At 50.3% G+C, this 19,513-nt stretch overlaps 7 protein-coding genes and 1 non-coding gene across 8 annotated transcripts; 5 read left to right on the top strand and 3 right to left on the bottom strand.

Annotated features, from left to right (window-relative positions):
- Nucleotides 1-254: 254 nt before the first annotated feature.
- Nucleotides 255-1,228, top strand: arsH (putative arsenic resistance protein ArsH; the record flags this gene model as incomplete). Its single annotated transcript, XM_043274416.1, has 3 exons — nt 255-529; nt 590-788; nt 839-1,228. 3 exons carry the CDS (start codon nt 255-257, stop codon nt 1,226-1,228), a joined length of 864 nt encoding a protein of 287 aa, XP_043130351.1.
- A 540-nt stretch (nt 1,229-1,768) lies between these two features.
- Aspvir_002820 (uncharacterized protein) lies at nt 1,769-2,414 on the bottom strand (the record flags this gene model as incomplete). Its single annotated transcript, XM_043274415.1, has 2 exons — nt 1,769-2,112; nt 2,192-2,414. The coding sequence occupies 2 exons, from the start codon at nt 2,412-2,414 to the stop codon at nt 1,769-1,771; spliced, it is 567 nt and encodes a 188-aa protein (XP_043130350.1).
- Nucleotides 2,415-3,704: 1,290 nt separating this feature from the next.
- Aspvir_002819 (uncharacterized protein) lies at nt 3,705-5,042 on the top strand (the record flags this gene model as incomplete). The annotated part of the gene is made up of 1 exon (XM_043274414.1): nt 3,705-5,042. The coding sequence occupies one exon, from the start codon at nt 3,705-3,707 to the stop codon at nt 5,040-5,042; it is 1,338 nt and encodes a 445-aa protein (XP_043130349.1).
- Nucleotides 5,043-6,106: 1,064 nt separating this feature from the next.
- Aspvir_002818 (uncharacterized protein) lies at nt 6,107-6,925 on the top strand (the record flags this gene model as incomplete). Its single annotated transcript, XM_043274413.1, has 1 exon — nt 6,107-6,925. The coding sequence occupies one exon, from the start codon at nt 6,107-6,109 to the stop codon at nt 6,923-6,925; it is 819 nt and encodes a 272-aa protein (XP_043130348.1).
- A 433-nt stretch (nt 6,926-7,358) lies between these two features.
- Aspvir_002817 lies at nt 7,359-7,471 on the top strand. The gene has a single exon. It is a non-coding gene; the product is annotated as a tRNA-Met (tRNA).
- A 3,666-nt stretch (nt 7,472-11,137) lies between these two features.
- Aspvir_002816 (uncharacterized protein) lies at nt 11,138-11,553 on the bottom strand (the record flags this gene model as incomplete). The annotated part of the gene is made up of 2 exons (XM_043274412.1): nt 11,138-11,342; nt 11,396-11,553. The coding sequence occupies 2 exons, from the start codon at nt 11,551-11,553 to the stop codon at nt 11,138-11,140; spliced, it is 363 nt and encodes a 120-aa protein (XP_043130347.1).
- Nucleotides 11,554-14,136: 2,583 nt separating this feature from the next.
- Nucleotides 14,137-14,823, bottom strand: Aspvir_002815 (uncharacterized protein; the record flags this gene model as incomplete). The annotated part of the gene is made up of 1 exon (XM_043274411.1): nt 14,137-14,823. One exon carries the CDS (start codon nt 14,821-14,823, stop codon nt 14,137-14,139), a length of 687 nt encoding a protein of 228 aa, XP_043130346.1.
- Nucleotides 14,824-15,625: 802 nt separating this feature from the next.
- On the top strand, nt 15,626-19,438 carry Aspvir_002814 (uncharacterized protein; the record flags this gene model as incomplete). The annotated part of the gene is made up of 2 exons (XM_043274410.1): nt 15,626-16,601; nt 16,671-19,438. 2 exons carry the CDS (start codon nt 15,626-15,628, stop codon nt 19,436-19,438), a joined length of 3,744 nt encoding a protein of 1,247 aa, XP_043130345.1.
- Between the last annotated feature and the right edge of the window lie 75 nt (nt 19,439-19,513).

The raw sequence follows: 19,513 nt of genomic DNA, 5'->3' as shown, positions 1-19,513 counted from the left end.
TTGGGTATCGGATCCGTCCAGCCAATCAACAGTCGCCGATGACATCCCCTGCAGAAGCAATGCATCTGATAAGGATTTGCAGAGTATAATGCTGGCATTTTTTGACAGAAATTGATTGTTCTATAAGTTGTGGCTATTAATATATCTTCCTAATATCAGAGTTAATCCATATGTGGTCAATAAATCGCTTGACCCCGAGAGTCATCACAATAGCCACTCCGACGCTTGTCCCATCGTCTTCCATCAGCATTAGAATGGCACATTCCAGCACAGTGACCCTACATGAGGTCAAACATGAACATATGCGGACACTCCAGCCCTCCTTCAGGTCGCTAGCCATACCAGAAAGTGAAGATGACCCGAAAATCCGTGAGAAATATCGCCCCTTTCTACTGAATCCTCAGCAAACGGCCGAGGATTGGGCCAATCGCTTGGAACTCGACACCGTGCTGGACATGGCTGCGGAGGATCTCAAGACGACTCAGAAACGTATCAAGGTTTTAGTTTTGTACGGTTCTCTGCGAAAGAGGTATGGATCTGTTAGCGCGGAGTAATCGTCTCAAGCATCCGAGCCTGACACCATCTGCAGATCGTACTCGAAGCTTGTGGCCCTTGAAGCCAGTCGAATCCTCTTCCGACTCGGCTGTGACGTCCGCGTCTTTAATCCAGAGGGCCTACCGGTCAAGGACGACGTCCAGCATACGCACCCCAAAGTCCAAGAGCTGCGCGAACTGAGCACATGGAGCGACGGTCATCTCTGGGTGACCCCCGAGCAACACGGCAACCTGGTAAGCTCTTCATTATTCAATGTCTTCCAGAGCACTACTGATCCTGTCAGACTGCCGTCTTCAAGAACCAGATCGACTGGATTCCCCTGTCTACCGGCAGCGTTCGACCTACTCAGGGCCGCACCCTGGCCATCGCCCAAGTATGCGGAGGATCCCAATCGTTCAACGCCGTCAACTCGCTTCGGATCCTGGGGCGATGGATGCGCATGTTTGTGATCCCGAACCAGAGCTCAATACCGAAGGCATACACGCATTTCCCGGATGCGGGTCAACCGGGAGACTATCACCTCATGCCCAGCGGAAACCGGGACCGCTTAGTCGATTGCATGGAAGAGTTCGTCAAGTACACTATCTTTATGCGGCCTCACTTTGATCTCTTTGCGGACCGACATAGTGAACGCGAGGAAAGGCGGTTGAAACAAGCGGCGCAGGCGGCCTAAATCCCGGGCTGCTTGCCATATAGAATGAGCATAAAGGTGCAGCCGCGCTCAACATGTACATAGACATAGATCTTGTACTCATTGTCCTCGATATCACCGAATATGCCCGAGTGGCAGCCGAACGAATGTGGCATCAGGGAACATTAAGCTAGCAGACCCGGCATAGAACGCAGCAACCGCGCTGACTGTCGCAAGGCGCCTCCACACTTATTTCACCAGACGGCTGCTGCAGGATGCTCCGTCGTCAGGAAGCTGGCAAGAAAGAGCGGATGAGGCAGGAGAATGTCAGAAAGAACAAGGTCTGCTGGATCGAGACGTTGGTCTGCAATGTCGCCGCAGAGAAGACTGTCACCTTCATCCTGTGCCTCAGACCCTATGCTTGTCGGACACTGCCCTACGGAAGCAAGAAACTGAATGTAGCAAACTTAACAAAGGATAAATCATAAATTAATAAGATCGAGTACTGGTATCTCTTGCAAACATGAAAACCCAATCAAAGTAGAATCCTCAATCGTCAGAGTTGCTCCCGCATTCCTGCAATTACGACTGTTCTTTGCTGGAAGAGCCTTTAAACCAATTTCCGGCACTCTGGAATCCTCCAGAAATGGAATTTCCCACCGTCTCTGCCCCAGAGGTGACACTCTGACCGGCACCCTTGGCCCGATCCACCACGGGGTCTGTGACGCCGCCGAGCGGACCGCCATAAGAGCCATTCTCGTCCTTGCCTTTTCTCTCGGCGCGGTTGATCCCTTCTTTAGAGGCCATGTTACCGACGGGAGCAAGGAATCCGTTCTCACCGAGCTGGTTGCCGACCAGATTGTGGACGTCGTCTTGCACCTGGTCGACCTGTTTGATGCCGGTGACTTTGGACTTGGAAAGGGTATCTAGTCGAGCTCATGTTAGTCTATCATATGCTCAAAGACATAATGATCCAATGCATGTCGAGAAAGGGACATTTGTTACCTTTTGTGACGTATGAAGCCTTGTTGTCGCCCTTTCCGAACCATTTCAGGTACTGCTCCTCGAGCCACGGCATCCATTTCTCATATTGGTCATTGTATGCCTCTTTCACCCATTCGCTGAAAGATTGCTTCTTCTTCTGATCCTCGGTGAGGTTGTCATAAAAGTGTCGCTTTTGCTCGTCCGTATGGGTCTCCCCACCGGTCTTTTGGTTAAGGTTGTCCATATTGTTGCTGTATTCGACAGAAATATGGGCTATGGGCTTCTGATCACTGCAGAGAGGGATGAAAAGAGGAGATTTGTTTTGAAAAACAGATATTATCATAAGATTAGAAATCGCGATAGCCTTACTATATAGATGCTGATTTGGGTATGGCTGTCAGCCACATGGTGATCCACCACCATGACGTGTGTGGATCCCCATGGGAATCAATCACTGCTCGACCCTTGCTGGATTGCGTACTGACAAGGTTAAAGCCCGTTTCCTTAGCATTAAGGATTGACATCTTGCTGGATCTCCAGGATCGGCACTGTCTGGATGGACATTTGATGCGATGATGCCACGCGGGCCCTGACGTCATTGGGCCTTGTCTGCTGAATCTCTCGAAATGACCACCTTTGACGATATGATATCGATATATTACACAAGGTCTGACTTCCAATGATGTTGATAAGTTTATATTACAATAGTTTATGTTGATGTCATGTTGTACTTGTTAAATAATGCAGATGCAAGCGTGATCTTCGATAGTCTACTTATAACATTACTAACCCACCTAATATTTTGTCTGGAATTTGGAAGAAGCTGTCATCGTGAGGAGTATGATCTCGTCATTGCTTCTAATATGAGAATCATTACTTTGTAATTCATGAAGAGATCCGACGTCCTAGTCTTGAGTCAGGTGCCCTAGCTGGGGCTACTATTATTATTATTATTATGTTCTTCAGGTTATTGTGGCAATAGACGGCATGGGGCCCCTAGCTAGTGCTCCCTATTCTATTTTATTGTATGTTGACTATGACTGTATGACAGAAACAAGCACCATCCTCACGGACCTCACCAGTCCAACTGATGCTCAACATTAGCCTTTGGCAATCAACGGAAAAATTGTTTTTCTTCTACCGCAAGGTGGGCAAGGCCCCCTAGAGAGCGAACCGGGTTTACTCTATCATTTTCAACTTCAACGATGGCTGCCAGGGATTTAATCTATGGGCAAAGATCGGGGGTGAGAAAGTACTAATAAATCCAAAGCTGCGTCAAAATTTCTGCTGTATCATATTCATAAACAGCACTGAACTCTGCAGTACACCCCAGAACTAATAATGCACTTCATTAAGCGCTGACGATACAACCCACAGAATAGTGAGATATTTTCATCTCCTTTACTGAACTCCTTTTGGTTCAACCTCCGCACTTGATACAGCAATGAATACATTGTCATCATCAGCCATTCGGTTGTTGCTCCCGCATAATTTATGTTCCCAAATAACTTCTTCTATCCTTCATAAGGTGCGCATGCCACTGCTTCATCACAACCAACCCCACTGCGCGTTTACTATCACCGCGTTTAACTCAATGGCGACCAATGACAACTTTACCACCGGTGTTCTGTACGAGCCTCTTGAGGGAGTCGAAAGACTTGAGAACTATCGACCAGGGGGTTATCACCCCATTAAAATTGGAGATCACTTCCACAGTCGATATCGTGTTGTTCATAAGCTGGGACATGGCTCCTATTCAACTACGTGGCTGGCCCGTGACGAACAATCCAGTAAATACGTTGCGATGAAAGTCTGCACGGCAGACTCGAACCCGAAGGAAGTGGATATTATATCTACTCTCACTGGTCCTCATTCCTCTCCGATCACCAGTCCAGGAAAGACAATGATTCCGTCGATTCTAGATAGATTCACCATTCACGGCCCAAATGGCCATCATGCTTGCTACGTCACCGCGCCGGCAAGGGCTAGCCTCTCAGGGGTGAAAGATGGTTCGTGGATCCGCTTATTCCAGCTTGATGTAGCCCGGTCATTGGCTGCGCAGCTCGTTCTCGTTGTGGATTATGTACATGCCCAAGGAATCGTCCATGGAGACCTTCACCTAGGCAACATTCTTCTCAAAGTTCCACACAATTTTGATCGGCTCTCAATCGAACAATTATATGAGAACTATGGAGAACCGGAGCTAGAGCCAGTTGTTCATCTAGATGGCAATCCACTTCCTCCTGGTGTTCCATCCCATGGCATTGCGCCCATATGGCTGGGCGAAGCAAGTGAGGACATCACACTTGCAGAAGCCAGGATCTTGCTTACAGATTTTGGTGAAGCATTTTCACACCCAAAAGAACTAAAATACGAATCTCGCACCCCCCTTGTTATCCGTCCCCCCGAGGCTCGGTTTGAACCAAAGAAGCCTCTGTCTTTTTCATCAGACATCTGGTCTCTCGCCTGTACCATATGGACTATCATCGCTCAACGGCCATTGTTTGAAGGATTTCTTGCGACGGAGGATGACATGACCTGTGAGCATGTCGATACTCTTGGTACTTTGCCACCTGAATGGTGGAAGACGTGGGAGGCGCGACGACACAAATTTACAGAGGATGGTACGCCACTGAATCGTAACCCTTTCCGATCCTGGGGCGATCGGTTTGAGGATAGCGTGCAACAGCCCAGGCAAGAGAGCGGGATGCCGTTGTTTGACGCAAGGGAGAGGGACGCTATCTTTGACATGCTACGGCCGATGCTCTCATTCAGACCCGAGGATCGTCCTACTACCAAGCACGTTCTTGAGTCAGAATGGATGGTAAAATGGGCTCTGCCTGAATATGGCAAGATTCAAAATTGTGTGTGAGTTATTCTAGGGTGGGAATAGCCCCTGAGGGAGTATTCCGGAATCTCTTGCAAATTTCAGGATGCTTGACGATTTGACGTGTATGCTCGAGATTGTATGAGTATAAAAGTGGTGGTGGTTTGCTAAACTGTCAGATCGCTAGCCCTTTGCTGCTGTTGGTAAACTTCACTTGCATGTCGATCAGAACTTAGTTTCGTCGGAGATCTCGATCTCAGACTTCAAGGGCTAATCAACCGTTGATCGAATACAGTTTCTGTCTAATTTTGACCAGTTTTCAGAACGCTTTCCACACGACCGGCGAGGTCTTTGGCTTCTCGTTCTAGCACACACTCCTTCCAAGGGCAGCAGGGTTCTCTCTGGCCCTGAATTAAGCGCGCAGAGGAGAAAGAAAAAACAATATATTCCTGTCTACAGACCCTGATGATGATCATAATCCTTAAATGAGCCAAAATCTGGGCGATTCGAGGTAGAATCGGAGATTTATTGACTCAGGACATCTGCTACACCATGGGGCCATCTCAGAAGTCCTGTTTGCTCTTTTCCGAGCCAGTATTGGTCCACGAAGGCCAGGCTTGGGAACCGACAACTTCCGAGAGCACCGGCTTGGGATGGATACGGGGAAGCCTCGCCGTGTCAGCCTAGTCAGGGGCACAGTGACAGCTACAGAGATTTTTTTGAGGAGCCTCGTGTTGTTGCTGCTACCTTGGCCTATCATTGACCACTCTTTGCCAAAATATACAGGGTTGTTCCACCTTTACGGGTGCGATAGATTCTGCGGCCTTTACGCCAATCGCTTTGCGAGATGCGGCATTTCCAGATATAAATACCCCGGAATACGAACAGTGGAGATACTGATATGTCTGCCAAGACAGTATTATTGCCTCTTTAGGCTGCATTCGGCGGCTCTCTTTCCTATGCCCACAGCTTCTCCACTTATATCTGCTTTATTGGGGAGCAATTATCGCCCTATATAAGACTTCGTCCGGAACCCATCATGGAAGGAACAGAACATCACTTCTTCTCTCATCTTCACTACCACTTCTTTCATTCAAACCTTGCTCATAATGAGATTCCTTCCTTGGGCTGCTGCCATTCTCTCAGCTGTGTGCGTTCAGGCAAATGAATGGCACGCCTACTACCGGCTGACCTCCGATGCATACCAAGCCAAGTTCAATGATCTTGTGGGCCAAGGCTACCGCCTGAATTCCGTCAGCGGTTACGAACGCAACGGCCAGCCTAACTTTGCCGTTATCTTCGAGAAGTCTTCTTCGGTGGCCTGGAAATCTCACCATGGCATGACTTCTGCCGACTACCAAAAGAAATTCGACGAGTACCTCAGCCAGGGATACCGTGTTGTTCAGGTTAATGGCTACACTGTCGGCGACAATGCGTACTATGCTGCCATTTGGGACAAGTCACCCTCTGCCGGCTGGGTCACCCGTCATGGAATGACGGTCGAATCGATGCAGAAATATTTCGACGAGTACCTGAAACAGGGCTACAAGCTCACTCATATCAGTGGCTACGACCTCAAGGGCGAGGAGCGCTTTGCTGCGATCTGGGAGAAGAAGAACGACAACATCGCCTGGCTCTCCTATGCCAACATGACCTCTGCCGAATACCAGTCGCGCTTTGACAAATATGTCAAGGACGGATACCGCCTGATCGACGTCGATGGGTATCAGGTAGACGACCACGTCTACTATGCGGCCATCTGGGACAAGTCGGCCTCTGGTGCCTGGGTCGCCAAGCATGGATTGGATTCACCAGGCTTCCAGACAGCATTCGACAAGTATAAGAAGGAGGGCTATGTTCTTCGCGCTTTCAGTGGGTACAATTCTGGAAAGGAGGATCGCTATGCTGGTCTTTGGATAAAGCCATAGATTGCATTTTGTATTATTAGAGCGATCTCTGTATCAAGTCGATAGCATTTAATTGCGGACTTGTAGCATAACTTAAACAGTTAAACCATTAACAGTGTATCATCACTACACCAGGTTGGAAGGAAATCAATATTTCTCTTGTAATCACTAACACTCTCCTCAGGTTGAAATATATATCTGCTGTAGTGGCAGGATGTCACTGGTAGTCTTAAGCTGATAAAATCATTTCTATGGTTATTCTAATTTCGCAGAGAAAAGTAATATACTAATATCATATAATCTAGCAATCATTATAACTTTATAAGATATTATTTAATACATTTACAGCACCTACCACAGATTTGGGGCATCCAAATGTGGAAGACCAGCGATAGCTATTCAAATCGATGGCTTTCTACATATACTTTTTCAGAGGCGCATTATCTCAACAATTGCCTCTATGGTGTAGTTGGCTATCACGCAGGTCTCATATCACATGACTCTTCTGTCAACAGAAGGGATGTTCCTGAAATCCTGAGGTCTCCAGTTCGATCCTGGATGGAGGCAATTTTTTCCACCCTTTTTTTGGTCTCTCATCTCCGCCCACCTCAATGCAATCATCCTCGTCAGTCCTTCTGAACTCTCGATGATAGCCATATGTATATCTATGTATATAAAGAGAAACATGAATTTTTGATTGTCTGTAGGCAAGACTAGATGCTGACTGGTAGCAGTAATCCAACCAAACAATCATCAATCCAGACCAGAATCACAAACAGTTTGTCTTCATCCTAGCCTCCAGAGAGACTACCTCATGAGTCCACAAGCCATCACAGTATCTACTTCTTATATGCCAGGATGTATCTCTGGTTCTGCCATTCCGTCACCATGTACCAGTCCTTCTTCGCCTCATTGTAGGTCAGATCCTCATTACATGGAGGGAAGTAGCTCGATCCGATGGCAGCCTCTCCGGGGGTCCACGTGAAAAATTGAGCTTCCTGACTGAGCCAGCTAAGTCGATGCTGAAAATTGCAGGATATTCCAATCCATACGTCGTGGCGGATTCAATTATGGCTTAGGTCCTCACTCGAACCAAGCCGCTGCATCTCACAAATTCCGGTCTTTAAATACCAAACTCCTGTCTCTATGACCAGCTGCCCCTTCGTTCCCGAACGGCTTTTATTTCAGGCAAACAGTTTTCACTGCCACAACTTCTTGCTCCTGGGGCTATCAGGGGATCATCCATCCGTAAGCCAGGGACGTCTTTGGCCATCTCCGGGTGACATATCGTAGCACATATGCGAATCCGATCATATCCAGACCTCAAAACATCTTAGCAATGGAGCCTCTCTGTCGGCGAAGAGTCTGAGTCTCCGACTTCTGAATCAGACAATCATCGTCCGCACGACGGGGCCGGAAGCTGTGGACCAGCGCCCCAAACCATCGGATACAGCTTGTCCGAAACAGCCAGCCGCTTTATTAGCGTCGGTACCGACTTCCTAGCATCCATTCTTTGATTCGCTGAGTAAGCCTCCAAGCTGGTAACTTAACTATGGCCATATATGTCGGTGCTGGTAAAACCGTACAAATTACCGAGCGCTTCAAAAATCACGAGCCAGTACACTTCAAACTTACTTCTCGTCACTCAGGGAACAGACCGGACATTGTGGAAGACATGAATGACTGGGCGATAGAGCAATAAATTTGACAACATCATCCAGAATAGAGCCTGAATATTTCATCCTGTTGTTTGATTACTTACACTCCCCTTCTTTGCAAAATTTGTGTATCTGGAGAGATCTCAAACAGAAATAATCATATCAGGTCGACAGCCCCTATCTAATTCGATATTGTCGAGGAGGTTGACAGGTTTAGACAGCCCGCCCTCACTTTCAGCAGGTTAAAAAAGGGTGTCCCATTAACTCACTAGCTGTTCGTCTGTCTTCTGGAAGCCAGGCGAGCATCTGTTTGACAAACGACACGAAGACTGGTCTCTCCTCTTCTCCTAAAAGTTGGATTGAATCTTCGAGTTTTCGAGCGGGTATTAGATCATCATAAAAGAATTCGCCTGCCAGGACGAATGAGTCAGCAAAAATAATGGTATCTATTAGATGTTTCTGCACCGCCCACCTCTTTCATTGAAAAATGGCCCCTCAAAATACTCTCGCCCGTTTCTGCAGAGCTTGCCTGCCTCGTTTCTGATAGAATTGGGCCATTTAAACTCCGTCATGGCATCGGATTTTGCGAGTAACTCCTTGGGGGGTGGGCCAAGCAATGCGATCATTTCCGCTATGTGCGCTTTGGCATCATAATGCCCTTGAGCGTCATTCACCTGATGAAACAGCTCCGTGCGCTCAATAATGTTCCAGGCCTGTTGCGGCAGGGGAGTCAGTTGTGGCCTATGACGTAACCCTACCTGGGAATGATGTAGGATCTGGACGAATAGACCCGTTTCCATTGTTGACGGCTGATAAAAAGCTAGGAAAAAAATAAAACTTTGGAAATAGGGATTTCATACCAGAACCCCAAAATTCCATATATCTGCACTAAAGCTCCATCCGCAGCCAAGTATGACCTCCGGAGCACGATATTGGTCCGGTTGTATTGGGTGAAGACCAACTTCACTCTTCCCGGCCTGTCCTTGGCTGTCGTTCTCGAGTGAAGTCGCTAACCCAAAATCCACGATTTTAGGCACCATTTTTCTCAGTTCTCTCCAGTCCAGGGGCCCAAAATCATTGTGACAGCGATAGATTGTTTGCCCAGACATTGCGTTGGTTTTGCGTTGCATGGGCAGGTTATTGATCTGTTCTTTGAGGAAGTTGGGGAGAACGTCTTCATTCTCGAAGGTCATCAAAATATTGTCAAGCTTTAAATCTAGCAGGAACCAGAAAGATTAGCAACTTATTTCTCCAAAAAAAAAAAAAAAAGGTGTTCAATGTAGTAGGAAAATTAGTTACTTGCCGGTATGGACAACCCTGCATTCCGAATGGAGATAGTCAAGGCCAGCAAGAAGAATAAGGAGATATGCCTTTGCAATGGGGAGAGGGAGTCTTTGATCAACAAAGCGTTTCTGGAGAATCCACAGAGGTTCCCGCATAGGTTCGTATGCAAGGCATAGATGGCTCCCTTCTGAACTTGTCACCTCGAAGCTGTCAAGGTGGGTCCGAATGATCGCACGGCCGCGGTGTGTTGGATTTTGCCTTGAAATGTGCTCCTCAATGTCACGTTCACGGTAAGCCTCATCAAGGCTGCGGTTGTTTATTATCTTCAGTGTTATGAAACGTTCAGACTGCCACCTGTATCTAAATGAAAATCCCTTAGTACATTAGGCTGTTATTGCAGTCGGCATGACAGAAGCACAATTGGGTGCATACCTTGTGATATCTTTCGCCAGCCATGTAGTCGAACGTGTGCCCCAACCGATCTTCACTAGTAACTGATAGTGATTGGCAAGTATCTCCCCTGGTGTAGCTGGATAAAAGTATTTGGGGTTGTAAGCTGGGGAGGCTTCTTCATCAACAAGTTTGTGCTGAGGAATTGGAGGGGCAGACTGAGCCGGAGGGAATTGGAGTGGTTTAGTGCGGAGGGAAAGCGTGCGCTTCATCATACGGCTTATTGACTGTACTGCAGTCATAGAGACGAGTAACATGCGCGCTGTGGAATACACAGCATAGGGAAGTGGACTCTTCAACGGAGCTGTTTCAAGTGATGGCTTGTTCTGATGTGTGATGAAATAGTTTGCTGCTTAACTGCAAGCTCAAAGAGGGAGCACAATAGGAAATAGTCAAGGCATTCAAAGCCGGCAATTAGAATATCGAATTACCCCGAAGAAAAGGTGTTGAGCATGGGAAAGACTATAGAATAAAATGTCGGCGGGCATTTCTAGCCTATGTTTGTGGTAGTTTAATTTTTGGAGGCGGGGAGCGAAAGGGAGCTTCCATGTCCGCAAAGCCGATGGTTCAGAAGTCTACCAAGGATGACTAAGCCAGGGCGAACTAGTAAACTAACTAGTTCAACTAGTTCCAATGTATCCAGCGGCTCACTACCCTCTATCAATTACAGAATATTACTTTCTTATATGTTAAAAGTATGGTTGCCTTTATATTTGATGAGCACCCGTTCATGGTCAAATTTTCATAAAGACAAAATTATTTCTCATGTCTACATGTCCACTGTCGTTCCTCCCCCGCGCGGCTAAATGTGCTTATACATGACAACTGGAGTCACTGTTGCTTATTTGGAAGCGCTGTGTTCTTTGGGGGCAGCAGGATCAACATCAACTTTGACTCGCCCGTACACTTCCTTCGAGAAAGCAACGCTCCCGTCGGGGTAAACATGTGCAGATGTAACACGGTCCTTCCCCTGGACGTCGTTGATACCAAGGGTGATGGAAGCGTGATAAGAATCCCCAGTTTTATCTGTTGGGTGAGGATTTCCTCTGTTCCTGTCAGATGGGCTATGCATGCCTTGGGACGAGTAGAACACGCGTACTGGACGACCCCACTATCAACTTTACCGGCCAATCCAGGAGCCTTGTCTACTGCTTTTTCCGCAGTGCGCTGGGCCCAGGCGACATCCACCGTCGTCCCGTTAAGCCTCCATTTGAGCTTCTTCAGCTGTTGGGCGGTGGTGGAAAAGGCTCTTGACATTGTGAACGACTGACAGATAATAAGATGAAGAAGTGGAAGGAAGGGAAGATAATATGATATCAAAAAATCAGTCGGAGATCTAAGTTAGAATAGCCGTGAACTGTCGACTCCCATCTATCTGCAGAGGATGGGGATTTATCTTTATAGTCCGTCCAGTTTACACAATACTCGAGCGGATCTATTACAAAAGAACGCAGTAGTCTCAGGTATTAAGCGGACTGATCATGTCGCAGTAAGTTATGTTTCTTGATCGTCAATAGGCTGTTGCTATTCGGTGGAAAAGCAAGCCATGGATCTGATTTGATCTTGAGTTTTATGTAGCACTAGGCTGGAGAAAGGGCTTCAAGGCGATTCGCCCGCGCCCTCCTCCGTCCCCGGGCGAATCTAAAGTTATGATCAGCCGTTGAAATATCAAATATGGTCGTTCATGTAGTACTACTGCACTTGTTGCGATCAGGCCGAATACGCCAAGCACAACCGATGGCAAGCCACCTTGTGATTCTGAAGCAATGCTAGCTTTTGTGCGGCGGCTTGAAGCAAGTGAGAACTGAAATAAATGTCGAAAGCGCTTAAGGATACGCCCTTTTCCATTTCGGGAAATGATATAATTAAAATGATACTGAGCATTGTTTGCTATTCTAATAATATCTAGCAGTCCTCTGCTTTTGCGCCAACGCCTACAGTCTGTGTGTCACATAGTCACGGCGCAGGCGTGGATTGGTGTTCTGCCATCCAGAGCCAGTCCACCCACATTCCCTATCTCCTTTCTTCTCTACGCTATGTTCTTCTGTTCAGCATTCTGGTACTCTATTGGCTAGGACGTCATTCTGCCATACCAGGAGCTAAGGTCTTCTCGCGAAATCCACTGATACGCTATCAGAGGCTTGTTGGGCTGGGCTCGAGGTCCGTGTTCGTTTCCACAAACGAGCACGGACAGTCTAACCACCAATGACATAGTCTCACAATGGAACGAATGCAGGTGGCGCCTTAATTTGCTTGAATCATATTGAAGTTGTGTAGATCGTTACGGATATACGTTCCAGCTTTCCAATGAGCTAGGTTTACCAGTAAGATGTACCACAGAAGCCAGGACTCCTACTAGACCCACCCCCGCTCTGTAAATTTCGCTTGACAACAACTATCTCTCGGTAGATTGGCAGCAGATACGTCTGTCAATGGTCATCACGGTATGTTACCTAGTAATAGCAGCTGCTTCTTTTATCATGAGGTGAAGTCGGGTACATAAGTCAGTCTTCGCAACTGACACAGGCGATCTCATGCAGTCAGGTAAGAGATCCGTTAAAGTGCCCAATCCATGATAACTAACAAGCCCATACTCTTCCATGACCAATAGCTTGATTATCACCTTGATTAACATATAAGGAGGCCATGTTGCACCCTTAGACCTCGACCATTTTCTACCATGAGACTCATCAAAACATGTTCTTATGGTCTTCTCCAGCTGGTTAAGATCTATTATTTTTCCTGAATTAGACAGCTGAGCTATTTTTAAATATGTAACAGTGCTTGTTTCCTATATTATAAACTTCACACTATGAGTTAGAGTGCTTTAGGATAGACTTAGCTGGTTTCTCTATACAAGCTAAGCAAGAGGATACTATTATAGATGACCTGGAAGTATGTCTATAACCTGATTATTTTCTAGCAATTAGTCAATTACTAAAGATATAGGTTATCTAAGTTTAGTGCACTAATCCTGAGTTATCTCTAGCTACTCTCTGGCACCGGCGAGCCCGTTTCTTACGCAGACGGCGCGTCGTATAGTCCAGGGGATATTTGACCAGACAAATGGGAGTTGAAGCGTCATCGGTCTGGTACTCGCCGATCAGCAGAGTGTCGAGCGAGTCAAAAAACAATCAAGAAGGATCCATGCATGCCGGAACTTAGAGTCTGGCTCTAGAAGCCACTTTACCAGCTTACTGCCTTCTAGCATTGCGGCATATTATGGCGGGGTTTTGGGACCATGTCCACCAGCATATGTGTTGTCGACGGATCTCTCATCTATGTGAACTCATCCGTGCTCCATAGCCTAATAGAGGGCGGGGATTCCTTTCTTTCGCACATTCGTCAGGCGGAATACTTGATTGAATGGGTTGTACTCGGATCGACAACAAGTGCGGGCAAAGTTGAAAAGCTCTTTTTAGAGCTAGACGTTAGATGTGTGAAGATAGAAGTAACAGCTATAACATGGTTGTACTTGCCTTGGAATTTGCAGAATGGTGAAGATCAAGCTGCAATGTAGCAGGGGTCAGTTAGTGTACAATCGCCGCGGCTTGATCCTTAACTCACCATAGTAGCTAAACCAGACGACAGTTCTTTTGTCATTTGCTCATCTACTGATCTGCTTGATTACAGTGCAGTGCCTGGTTATCAGGACGCAAAGATGAGTTGGATAGTAATGGAGGCAGCCTGGTCAAGGTCTGTCTACAAGATCACTGGGACTGTGGCCATGTGTAGTAGCAGACTCCCGGAAGGAGCTGGAGTGAAAAGCTTTGGAGTGTGTTAGTTTTGAGATTGACGATTTCCTCAGCCATGAGACTTTCCTGCTCAAACAACTAACAACTAGTCATCCACCCATGTGTCATCCTCATACGTCCGATGGGTGATCTTTTGAGTGGCCAGCTTGGTGACCTTGAAGCGCCCATCTCGACGTCCATCCTGGAAATTCCCCTCGAACTTGTACTCCAGGGTGGTGAGAGTGCCAAAGCCATGTCTCAACCCGCCCTTAGTGGCTCCCACATAGACCTTTCCCTCATTGCGTTTGTCATGCCACCGCGCCCGGCCTTTCCCCTGCTGGCCTTTGCCCGCCCAGATACTGGAAAAGCTCCCGTCCCATGTGGCTTCCCACCAGTCTCCGTTGGGCCAGGTCACCTTGCCAAACCCCTTGATCGCGTCTGTCTTCCATTGCCCGGTGTACACGATGCCGTTGTTCCACTTCATGGTGCCGCGGCCGTGGCGACCGCCGTTGAGGAACCATCCCTGGTAGAGTCCCTTGTCATTGTAGTTCATGATGCCTTGGCCGGTGACCAGGCCGGCCGCGAAGTCGCCGGTGTATTCGAACGTCGCCGTCTTGAGGACGCCAGTGCCGTGGTAGCGACCGTACGACCAGTTGCCGTCGTAATAATTGCCGCCGTTGAACCACATTTTCCCTTGGCCCAGCGGCTGCTTGGCGGGCATGTCGACGTACCCTTCATAGTTGCCTTGACCCATGGGGGTATTCAAAAACCCGGTATAAAAGGTGACGGTCATGTTTTAAGGGATAGAGAACCGGGCTTGTCAAGTATAGTAGAGGCTATCGAGTATATAGTAACCGAGTGAGTGACGAGGACGGAAAAAGCGTCCGGATGGACGATCCGGATATTTTGCAGACAGCAGATGCTGGTTCCTGGTCGCCATCCATGACACTGACAATATATCAAATGGTTAGGCATTGCTGATCTGGGCCCCTCAGCCTTGTATCAGGCATTGACGAGCACAACAATAATAATGGTCAGGCGGACAGATGACAGGGAAAGACTCGCCCAGATCCGGCAAGGATGAAGACTTCGGTATTTCCGCTGTCTCCTCCGCACCAGATTCCCTCCAATTAGATCACTGCCAGCCTGCATCTGTCAGGGTAGATATGAATGAAAAGACCGTGATTGGAGTGGATTCTCCGGCTGTGGTGCAGATGCAGCTGCCTCTCTCACTTGGTGGTGGCTGTGCCCCGGCAAGATATCGACCAGGTGGACGGCTGATGGTTCAGAAAGCCACTGTCAGTCAGCCAGGCCAGTAATATATTTGAGACTTACAGCCTTGCGAGGGAGGTTGCGAACCCTGCAGCTTTCTGATTACTTTACTGGAGCAGTCGAGTTCAGCTATTCGACTGGCTCTCACTCACTGCAGCGAATATCTGCTGACTGGCAAACACCCCACCATGAGGCTGCAGTTGCTCTCCCAATAGGAATGCCCCCTCTTTGAATCGTCGACCTCTGACGAACATCCCTATTTTTTTATCCGTTTTCCTCTCTCCAGTTCATCCCCCGTCTAGACGCCGCCGTCTACCATCAAAATGAAAACCCTCACGCATGAGGACTACACCGTAGGGTGGATATGCGCCCTGCCAATCGAAATGGCCGCGGCCAAGGCAATGCTGGACGAGCCTCACGCCAAACTGTCCCAATCCGCCCAAGACCCCAACACGTACTCGGTCGGGGCCATTCAGGGACACAACGTCGTCATCGCCTGTCTCCCAGCGGGAGTGTACGGCACGACGTCGGCCGCTGTCGTCGCCTCGCACCTCTCCATCACGTTCCCCGCCATCCGGTTCGGACTGATGGTCGGCATCGGCGGCGGCGTGCCCAGCAAGAGCGCCGACATCCGGCTGGGCGATGTCGTGATCAGCAAGCCCACGGGCCATTACAGCGGTGTTGTGCAATACGACTACGGCAAGACGGTCAGCGGCGGCGTCTTCGAGCAGACCGGATCGTTGAACAAACCGCCCTCGGTGCTGCTGACCGCGATTGCAGACCTGGAATCCAACCACCTCCTGGGCAAGTCGCAGATTCCGCAGTTCCTTACCAAGATTGTCGACGACTACCCGGACCTCGAGCAGTTTGTCTACCCCGGAGTGGAGGACGACCAGCTTTTCGCCGCGGAATACGAACACGTTCCTGCAGAGACCACCTGCGAAGATTGTGACGCGTCGCGAGTGGTGGCCCGCAAGCCGCGTCGGTCGACGAACCCGCGCATCCACTACGGGCTGATCGCATCGGGCAACCAGGTGATCAAGCATGCGTTGACGCGGGATCGCCTGGGCAAACAATTTGGGATTCTCTGTTTCGAGATGGAGGCGGCGGGGCTCATGGATAACTTCCCGTGTCTCGCCGTCCGGGGGATCTGTGACTATTCCGATACCCACAAGCATAAACAGTGGCAGGCGTATGCGGCGGCTACCGCAGCGGCGTGTGCAAAGGATCTGTTGGTGGTAGCGTCGGTGGCACATACGAAGCAGACGCCGACGGTGCAGAAGATCCTATCCCAGGATGGTGAGTGGTAATGTACATACCGAAAGAGATATGTATATATCTAGGGAGAATTCATTCTGATGGGAGTAGAGTCCGCCTTTCGTCTGCCGTTTGATATGGACAGTATGCCAGCCGTGCATCATTTCGTCGGCCGACAGGGGGATCTCGACGCCCTGTGGACGGATCTTTCGCCCGATCAGGGTCAGATGCGCAAAGTTGTCGCGCTTCACGGACCCAGCGGGATGGGAAAGTCCCAGTTAGCGCTGCAGTTTGCCCGTTTGCACAAGGACGATTTCACCGCCGTCGTCTGGCTGGACGCACGTAGTCGCCAGACGGTAACTCGGTCTCTGGCCCGGGTGTACGTCAACCTGCCGGATATCAAGACACTTGGGGAGCCTCAAAGCCAGAAAGAGATGGAAAACCGCGCGAAACAAGTTCTCAAATGGTTGGAAACGCCAGAGAATAGCAAGTGGCTGCTCATATTTGACAACGTGCCGCATGCTTTGGGCGAAGGACGTGTTGACGACGAGGGCTACGATATCCGGTCGTTCTTCCCGCAGGTGGATCGGGGCTCAATCATCATAACGGCGCGGTTACTGCAGGCTGGAGAACTGGGGAGGCCTCGTCTGGTGGAGAAAATGGCTGAAGGCGAGGCGCTGCAGTTGCTGACGGGTGAGTCGGACGCAGTTCTGAAAGTCGGTAAGGATGGATGGCGTACTAAAGCAGACCTTCTACGCCTCCTTGGACAACTGGATGGACGCCCCCTGGCCATCGTCTTAGCCAGTGCTGTGATGCGTTCAACTGGGTGGAGCGTGTCGACATATCTACATAGCTATGAGCAGATCCAGGCTGATCTAAAAGTAAATTCCGGGACACTTCCATCCTGTGATCGGGAATCACTCACTGCCATCCTTGTCGCCTTCAACCGGACCCGCGACACCGATCCCGTTGCCGCCAACGTCTTGCGTCTCCTGTCATACTTTGGCCCTGACCCGGTCTGGTTCGAACTGCTTCATTCCGGAGCCTCCAACCCGGACATGCCAGACTGGTTCTGTCGCATTGTGGCCAGCAAAGGCGCCTTGCGGCCGGCTATCGACCGCCTCGAAGACCTTGCCTTGATCGAAACGGACCGCACTCGGGAGACCTACTCGATGCATGCGCTCATTCGTCACGCATGCCGCCATGTCCAAAAGATATCTACAGCAGAGAAAGACAGGGAGTTCGTGGCCATCGCCCTGGTATCTCTCGGGGTGGCCACGTCACAGCTGCCTCTCGGGGAATCGCATCTCCAACAGCGACTACTTCCTCATGTGAACCAGATGCTGCAATTGGTGGACCACCGGCCGGATGATTCTTACAGTCCAGCAGTGCTGAAAGCCCTCAATGAGCTGGGTCTGTTCTACTGGAACCAGGGCAAGCCCTCCCAGGCGGCAAGCATGTTCCACGCCGCCGTCGCAGGCTACGATCATCTCGACCAGCCCGACAAGCTCAACGACCCCTCATTCCTCCTCAGTCTGCACCGCCTGGGTATCGCCTACCAGAAACAGAACCGGTTCCACGACGCGGAACGCGCCTTCCAGCGGGCCCTGGACGGCTACCGCTCCCTCCGTGGGCCCACCGACATCTCCACTGTCGAGCTCTCCTCTTGCCTGGCCTCCTGCTACCAGAGCCAGAACAAGCTCGCCGAAGCGGAGAGATTATTCTCGCAGGCCCTGCAAGGCTATGAACTTACGCGCGGCCCACACGACCGCGTCACACTAGTCACGCTCAACCAGCTCGGCGCTGTCTACCACGCCGCAAACAAGCCCGCCGCCGCCGAGACCGTCTTCCAGCGCGCCCTGCGCACGGCAGAGACCCTGCGCGGGCCGAACGACTCCTCCGCCCTCGAAGCCACATACAACCTCGGCGTGCTGTACCGCACGCAAGGCAGACTGCCCGAGGCCGAGAAGATGCTGACCCGCGCACTCCACGGCTTCGAGAAGACGCTGGCGCCGGACCATCTTAGCGCGCTGCGGACGGCGCACGCTCTCGCCCTGGTCTACAAGGACCAGAGCAAGCTAGCTCAGGCGAGAGCGCTGGGCCAGCGCGTGGTGACCGGGCTCAGCGCCGTGCTGGGCGAGTCCGATATCCAGACCGCCAACGCGAAGCGGGATCTCGGGCTGATCTACCGCGACGAGGGCAAGATGACCGAGGCCGCGCGGCTGTGCCATGCGGCGTTCACGACGCTGCAGTCCGCCCTGGGCGACGGGCATCCGGAGACGCTGAGTGCACTGCGCGACCTGGGCTCGGTGCATGGGTACTCCGGCAACCCGATGCGGGCGGAGGAAATGTGTCGGCGGGCGCTGGAGGGTTTCGAGCGGAGCCCGCTGGGCGCAGACCACGTTGCYACCTTGCTGGCGGTGTACTATCTGGGCGTGGCGCTGCAGAGCCAGGGGAAGGCCGAGGCTGAAACGATGCTTGGGCGGGCGCTGGCCGGGTTCGAGACGCGGTTGGGCTCGGAGCATGTGTTCACACTGAATACGGTCAATCAGCTGGGCGAGTGGTACTGGGCCCGGAGGGACCTGGATGCAGCGGCTCGGATGTACCGACGGGCGGCGACGGGGTTTGAGCGGACAGTGGGCGCGCGGCATGTCTGGACCCTGCGGGCGATGAACAAATTGGGGTTTGTCTATGCGCAGTGCGGACGGCCGCAGGAGGCAGAGACAATGTATCGACAGGCGTTGACCGGGTTCGAGGGCATTCTGGGACGAGACGACGCGGAGACGCAGCTGGTGGCTACGCGATTGCGGTCGCTAGAGCTGGATCCGGAGACGCCTTCGGCGCAGGGTAGTTTGGCGATATCCACAGGGACTGCATGATAGGATGCTGATTTATTGCCATGATGAAGCCTAGAATGGATAGTGACAATCTCCAAGAGCTGGCGCGCTCGGATC

The sequence above is a fragment of the Aspergillus viridinutans genome (assembly GCF_018404265.1).
Source record: "Aspergillus viridinutans IFM 47045 DNA, scaffold_13, whole genome shotgun sequence".
Lineage (NCBI taxonomy): Eukaryota > Fungi > Ascomycota > Eurotiomycetes > Eurotiales > Aspergillaceae > Aspergillus > Aspergillus viridinutans.
This window is presented reverse-complemented; position numbering and strand designations above follow the sequence as displayed.